A 7,736-nucleotide genomic window follows, 5' to 3' on the forward strand; every position below is an offset into this window, starting at 1 on the left:
ACAGCAAGCTCCCACACACAGCAACGTGATAATGACCCAGATCGCCTGTGTTTTAGTGACGTTGGTTGAGGGATAAATATTGGTCCCAGGGACACAGGGGAGAACTACCCCCCCCCCCACCCCCCGCCCAACCCACCCGGCTCTCTTTCCCAATAGTGGCCGTGGGATCTTTCACACCCGCCCGAGAGGGGAGACAGGGCCTCGGTTCAATGTCTCATCTGAAAGATGGACCTCCGACATTGCAGCACTCCCTCAGTACTGACCCTCCCACAGTGCGGCACACCCTCAGTACTGACCCTCCCACAGTGCGGCACTCCCTCAGTACTGACCCTCCGACAGTGCAGCACTCCCTCAGTACTGACCTTCCGACAGTGCAGCACTCCCTCAGTACTGACCCTCCGACAGTGCAGCACTCCCTCAGTACTGACCCTCCCACAGTGCGGCACACCCTCAGTACTGACCCTCCGACAGTGCAGCACTCCCTCAGTACTGACCCTCTGACAGTGCGGCACTCCCTCAGTACTGACCCTCCGACAGTGCAGCACTCCCTCAGTACTGACCCTCCCACAGTACAGCACTCCCTCAGCACTGACCCTCCGACAGTGCAGCACTCCCTCAGTACTGACCCTCCCACAGTGCGGCACACCCTCAGTACTGACCCTCCCACAGTGCGGCACTCCCTCAGTACTGACCCTCCGACAGTGCAGCACTCCCTCTGTACTGACTCTCCGACAGTGCGGCACTCCCTCAGTACTGACCCTCCTACAGTGCGGCACTCCCTCAGTACTGACCCTCCCACAGTGCGGCACACCCTCAGTACTGACCCTCCCACAGTGCGGCACTCCCTCAGTACTGACTATCCGACAGTGCGGCACTCCCTCAGTACTGACCATCCGACAGTGCGGCACTCCCTCAGTACTGACCATCCGACAGTGCGGCACTCCCTCAGTACTGACTCTCCGACAGTGCGGCACTCCCTCTGAACTGACTCTCTGACAGTGCGGCGCTCCCTCAGTACTGACCCTCCGACAGTGCAGCACTCCCTCAGTACTGACTCTCTGACAGTGCAGCACTCCCTCAGTACTGACCTTCCGACAGTGCAGCACTCCCTCAGTACTGACCTTCCGACAGTGCAGCACTCCCTCTGTACTGACTCTCCGACAGTGCGGCACTCCCTCAGTACTGACCCTCCGACAGTGCAGCACTCCCTCAGTACTGACCCTCCCACAGTGCGGCACTCCCTCAGTACTGACCTCCAACAGTGCGGCACACCCTCAGTACTGACCCTCCGACAGTGCGGCACTCCCTCAGTACTGACCATCCGACAGTGCGGCACTCCCTCAGTACTGACTCTCCGACAGTGCGGCACTCCCTCAGCACTGACGCCTCCCACAGTGCAGCCCTCCCTCAGTACTGACCCTCCCACAGTGCGGCACTCCCTCAGTACAGACCCTCCGACAGTGCGGCACTCCCTCCGTACCAGCACGGAGAACTCTCACTTTGTCTAGTGCTTGTGTCTCTGGGATGGGGAATCCAGCGCACGATGACCTGAGTTAGGGGCAGGCGAGTGAGTTTAACCTACTGACCGGGATAAATGCCAGACTGACTGCGTGGGCCCTCGATCGCTCCCCGAGATCTCATGCCAAGACGCAGGTTCCCCTTGTAGCTCACCTGACGACAGTCACTCCCATTTCCTGTTCCAGTCTCTTTACTGCTGGTTCCTGCTTTCCCAGAACATTGACAGCGATGCACATGAGGATGCCACACCTCCTGGTGTAGTAGCAGGTAACATCCACAGCCAACAACAGCACCAGGAAAATCATCATGATGATCCCGACAATGCCACCCATGCCAATCTTGGCTTTCTGTCCAGTCGCCAAATTTGCTGAAAATCAGGAGAAACCTCATTAGAAGAAAACCTAGGATCCAAGAGACAGGGAACAGGAAGAGGCTCATTCAGCCCCCCTCAAGCCTGTTACACAGGAACAGGGGGAGGCCCATTCAGCCCCTTCGAGCCTGTTACACAGGAACAGGAGGAGGCCCATTCAGCCCCCTCGAGCCTGTTACACAGGAACAGGAGGAGGCCATTCAGCCCCCTCGAGCCTGTTACACAGGAACAGGAGGAGGCCCATTCAGCCCCCTCGAGCCTGTTACACAGGAACAGGAGGAGGCCCATTCAGCCCCCTCGAGCCTGTTACACAGGAACAGGAGGAGGCCCATTCAGCCCCCTCGAGCCTGTTACACAGGAACAGGAGGAGGCCATTCAGCCCCTCGAGCCTGTTACACAGGAACAGGAGGAGGCCCATTCAGCCCCCTCGAGCCTGTTACACAGGAACAGGAGGAGGCCATTCAGCCCCTCGAGCCTGTTACACAGGAACAGGAGGAGGCCCATTCAGCCCCCTCGAGCCTGTTACACAGGAACAGGAGGAGGCCATTCAGCCCCCTCGAGCCTGTTCCCCCATTCAATCAGATCGCAGCTGATCTCTCTCTTAATTCCTTCCACCCACCTTGGTCCCGTAACCCTTAATCCCCCCAACCTAACAGAAATTCATCAACCTGAGTGGGTGACGGAGACCTGACAGTGTCTGCTGAGCTGACTCACCCGAAGTTGCAGGAAGTGGCTGTTCAGGAGTGGTGAAGTTTAGAAATGTTGGCTGGGACGGCCCCATTTGGTTCTCAGCTTCCACTTGCACAAAGTAATGGGTCGCCCATGTTAGATTCTCCAGCAGATAGGAATCTGTCCCGTTCACACTGTCACTGATCCACTCCACAGAATGTTCCTGGGGAGGATAGGAGCGGTCACAGCTCAATAACACTGACCTCTGTTTGCATCATACACTTACCACTGATTCCCAGGACAGGTACAGCACGGGGTTAGATATAGAGTAAAGCTCCCTGTACACTGTCCCCATCAAACATTCCCAGGACAGGTACAGCACGGGGTTAGATATAGAGTAAAGCTCCCTGTACACTGTCCCCATCAAACACTCCCAGGACAGGTACAGCACGGGGTTAGATATAGAGTAAAGCTCCCTGTACACTGTCCCCATCAAACACTCCCAGGACAGGTACAGCACGGGGTTAGATACAGAGTAAACCTCCCTCTACACTGTCCCCATCAAACAAAGGGTTGTAGTGACTGAAGGAGGTTACAGAGATAGGGAGTGTTGTAGGGGCTGAAGGAGGTTACAGAGATTGGGAGGGATGTGGAGACTGGAGGAGGTTACAGAGATAGGGAGGGGTGTAGGGGCTGGAGGGGGTTACAGAGATAGGGAGGGGTGTAGTGGCTGGAGGAGGTTACAGAGATAGGGAGTGTTGTAGGGGCTGGAGGGGGTTACAGAGATAGGGAGGGGTGTAGGGGCTGGAGGAGGTTACAGAGATATGGAGGGGTGTAGGGGCTGGAGGGGGTTACAGAGATAGGGAGGGGTGTAGGGGCTGGAGGAGGTTACAGAGATAGGGAGGGGTGCAGGGACTGGAGGGGGTTACAGAGATAGGGAGGGTTGTAGGGGCTGGAGGAGGTTACAGAGATAGGGAGGGGTGTAGGGGCTGGAGGAGGTTACAGAGATAGGGAGGGGTGCAGGGGCTGGAGGAGGTTATAGAGATAGGGAGGAGTGTAGGAGCTGGAGGGGGTTACAGAGATAGGGAGGGGTGTAGGAGCTGGAGGAGGTTACAGTGATAGGGAGGGGTGTAGGGGCTGGAGGAGGTTACAGAGATAGGGAGTGTTGTAGGGGCTGGAGGAGGTTACAGAGATAGGGAGGGGTGTAGCGGCTGGAGGAGGTTACAGAGATAGGGAGGGTTGTAGGGGATGGAGGAGGTTACAGAGATAGGGAGGGGTGTAGGGGCTGGAGGAAGTTACAGAGATAGGGAGGGGTGTAGGGGCTGGAGGAGGTTACAGAGATAGGGAGGGGTGTAGGGGCTGGAGGAGGTTACAGAGATAGGGAGGGGTGTAGGGGATGGAGGAGGTTACAGAGATAGGGAGGGGTGTAGGGGCTGGAGGAAGGTTACAGAGATAGGGAGGGGTGTAGGGGCTGGAGGAGGTTACAGAGATAGGGAGGGGTGTAGGGGCTGGAGGAGGTTACAGAGATAGGGAGGGGTGTAGGGGATGGAGGAGGTTACAGAGATAGGGAGGGGTGTAGGGGCTGGAGGAGGTTACAGAGATAGGGAGGGGTGTAGGGGCTGGAGGAGGTTACAGAGATAGGGAGGGCTGTAGGGGATGGAGGAGGTTACAGAGATAGGGAGGGGTGTAGGGGCTGGAGGAGGTTACAGAGATAGGGTAGGGCTGGGGAGGTGTGTGTCTCAGTGAAGTCGTTCTGGGCCAGGAGTCTCCGAAAGAATTTTAAGATGAAGATGGGGAGCTGTCTGCCACAGCCGTGGGGATGGGCGATCGGGACCCGGTGTGAGTTAGGGCATGGGGGTGGGGGGAAGGCAGCAGAGGGTTTTTGGATGAGTTTAAGTTTAGCGAGGGCCGAAGATGAGTGGGCAGCCTCGAGCGCGCTGGGACGGTCGGGGCTGGAGGTAAGGAGGGCGCGGGCGAGGGGTTCATGCTCGGACGGGCTGAGACAGTAGTGGGGGGGGAATAAACAGTCTCAGAAACGCCGGGAGCCGCGGGATCAGAAACCTCCTCTTGGGGGTGAAGCTGGACCCCGAGTTTGCAAAGTGTCGGAGGCCGGACAGGGACAGGATTGGTGCGGGTGTCCATCAGCCTTCCTGACCGACCTTGGCGCCAACGTTTGCCTCCCCCTCCCGGTCGTTCACCCTGTGAAAATGCCTGACACTCACCTCTTTGTATTTAATGTTGTGCTTTAGGACCGGGCTCCCATCGCTCTCGGGATCATCGAAGTAGATGCGGTAGGTGTTACCCTCACTGTCGTTCCGGGCTTTCAGCTTCGGTCTGTCCGGCTCTCCTGGACGAGGAGTGAGAACGTTACCAAAACCCCCTCCGTACCGGCCGATTCCAAAACCACATTCCCCGCTTGGTGCGTGCGGGGCACATGATGATTAATGGCAAGTTGCAAGAAGGATGGCGGGATGAGCTGGCGGGGGGTTGGGGGTGTTGGGGGTTGGGGGTGTGCTGCAACTTTCTAACCCCACCTCATCCCGTCAGCGGCTGACGGGGGTTGGAAGCCGGTCACCAGTTTTATACCCCAACCCGTTCAGCCCTTCTATTACCGGTGCCCTGTGCAGCAGCCCCACTTTGTTTAAATAGACTCGGTGGACTATTTGCTGCCGTGCATTAATTAAATAGACTCTGTAGACCGTTTGTTGTAGTGCGCTGTTTAAATAGACTCTGTAGACTGTTTGTTGTCGTGTGCTGTTTAAATAGACTCTGTAGACTGTTTGTTGTTGTGTGCTGTTTAAATAGACTCTGCAGACCGTTTGTTGTCATTCGCTGTTTAAATAGACTCTGTAGACTGTTTGTTGTTATGTGCTGTTTAAATAGACTGTGTAGACTGTTTGTTGTCGTGTACTGTTTAAATAGACTCTGTGGACTGTTTGTTGTTGTGTGATGTTTAAATAGACTCTGCAGACCGTTTGTTGTCGTTCGCTGTTTAAATAGACTCTGTAGACTGTTTGTTGTTGTGTGCTGTTTAAATAGACTGTGTAGACTGTTTGTTGTCGTGTACTGTTTAAATAGACTCTGTGGACTGTTTGTTGTAGTGCGCTGTTTAAATAGACTCTGTAGACTGTTTGTTGTTGTATGCTGTTTAAATAGACTCTGTAGACTGTTGTCGTGTGCTGTTTAAATAGACTCTGTAGACTTTTTGTTGTAGTGCGCTGTTTAAATAGACTCTGTAGACTGTTTGTTGTCACGTGCTGTTTAAATAGACTCTGTAGACTGTTGTCACATGCTGTTTAAATAGACTCTGTAGACTGTTTGTTGTAGTGCGCTGTTTAAATAGACTCTGTAGGCTGTTTGCTGTAGAATGATGTTCAAATAGACTCTGTAGACTATTTGCTGTCATGCACTGTTTAAATAGACTCTGTAGACTGTTATAGTGCACTGTCTAAATGGACTCTGTAGACCATTTGCTTTTGTGCGCTATTTAAGTAGACTCTGTAGACGGCTTGCTAGTTGGAGCTGATTTAATAGGCTCTGTAGACTGCTTGCTAGTTGGTGCTTACTTAATAGCCTCTGCAGACTGTTTGTTTTGTGCATTATTTAAATAGACACTGTAGACTGCTTGCTAGTTCATACTGACTTAATAGACTCTGCAGACTGTTTTGTATGCTATTTAAATAGACTCTGTAGACAGCTAGCTAGTTGATGCTGATTTAAGAGACTCTGTAGGCTGTTATGTGTGCAGTTTAAATGGACTCTATTTACTGCGAATTCTGTCTATCCCTACCTGCCTCCCATTCATTGGCTAATAAAGAAGTTTTTTTTTTAAAATTAAAGACAAACCACGCCAAACCACGAAACTTCTTTGATTGACGCCAATCTCTCCGCCATTAAAAACTATTCGGGCTCATGGGGATGCATTATTCCTCAACCGACTGGCGATAGGACACAGCAAGATGCAAAGATTGTGTCTGAGGCATTTCCATATCACTACAACCACTGAGGGGACAGATTTAAAATAATCAGAACCCAGAGGGCTGAGGGGGAGGCCATTCAGCCCATCGCGCCTGTGCCGGCTCTTTGAAAGGTCTATCCAATTAGTCTCACTAAACCCCCCACCCCGCCCCCTCGCTCGTTCCCCACCCTCCCACCACCAACAGACCTGCAAATTTTTCCCCCCTTCAAGTATTTCTCCAATCCCCCCCCCCACACCCCACTTTTTTTGAACGTTCCTATTGAACCTGCTTCTGCCGCCCTTTAGGGCGCAGCAACTCGCCGCGTGTGAGAGAAAAGCAGTGCGAAGAGATCGCTGTGAGGAGGATTTGCTCTCTCCGCACGGCATGGCCGGCCGGCGGCGGGATCTTGCTGTGCGCAAACCGGCTGCCCTGTTTCCTCAGGTTTAAGAAGGGTGACCGCCCTCCGCCCCCCCACTTCGGTTAAAAAACAAAATGTTCCTTGTTGGCCCCGTAGGGGGGGATTTGGGGGATATGGTCCCGGGGCAGTGGAAAAGGAGCTGGGGAAATACGCGATATGTGAAATCAATGAAAGGAGCGTTTGATTGACGGTGAAATGAAGATTTACCTCCTGGGCGATGAAGCAGTTCACGTCACGGCCAGACAAATGAATAACCCGCATGATCATGGAGAATGGTTGGAGTGTTTTGGAGGAGGATGATGGTGATTCATGGAGGAGAGAGTTTCAACGGAACAGTTAACTCACAAGCCAAATGTCACGGTTAAATAAAAAAGCTCAGCCCCTCAACGGCGTCTCCCACTCGACGTTCACCCTCCCAGCCAGAGATGCCTGGCTTCTCGAGCACAGCAGCATCCGGCGTAGGGAGGGTCCCACTCGGCCCATCGTGCCTGTGCTGGCTCTTTGAAAGGTCTGTCCAATTAGTATCCCCACCCCACCCGACCGCTCTCCCCCCTCCCTCACCCCCCACAGACCTGCAAATTTTTCCCCCTCGAGTATTTATCCAATTCCCACCCCCCACCCCGCAATGAAAGTTCCTATTGAATCTGCTTCCACCGCCCTTTCAGGCAGCGCCTTCCAGATCACAACAACTCGCTGTGTGTGAAAATAACAATCAGAGGTTTGGGCTACTACAGGCTGCTGGCAATGCCATTAACACCAGGAGAGCCCTTAACCATTCGGACCGTTAACTGAATTACTGGCC

The 7,736-nt window shown here is 53.8% G+C and overlaps 1 protein-coding gene across 1 annotated transcript in view; it reads right to left on the reverse strand.

Moving 5' to 3' along the window:
* LOC121274044 (neural cell adhesion molecule 1-like) overlaps positions 1-7,736 on the reverse strand; it is a 44,782-nt gene that overhangs the window by 4,907 nt on the left and 32,139 nt on the right. The window contains exons 10-12 of the mRNA XM_041181181.1: positions 4,780-4,904; positions 2,603-2,780; positions 1,672-1,885 (exon numbers count right to left, since the gene is read on the reverse strand). Coding sequence (XP_041037115.1) covers positions 1,672-1,885; positions 2,603-2,780; positions 4,780-4,904 — 517 coding nt within the window. The remainder of the gene's footprint in view (positions 1-1,671; positions 1,886-2,602; positions 2,781-4,779; positions 4,905-7,736) is intronic.

Source organism: Carcharodon carcharias, assembly GCF_017639515.1.
Source record: "Carcharodon carcharias isolate sCarCar2 chromosome 29 unlocalized genomic scaffold, sCarCar2.pri SUPER_29_unloc_2, whole genome shotgun sequence".
NCBI classification, from domain to species: Eukaryota; Metazoa; Chordata; class Chondrichthyes; order Lamniformes; family Lamnidae; genus Carcharodon; species Carcharodon carcharias.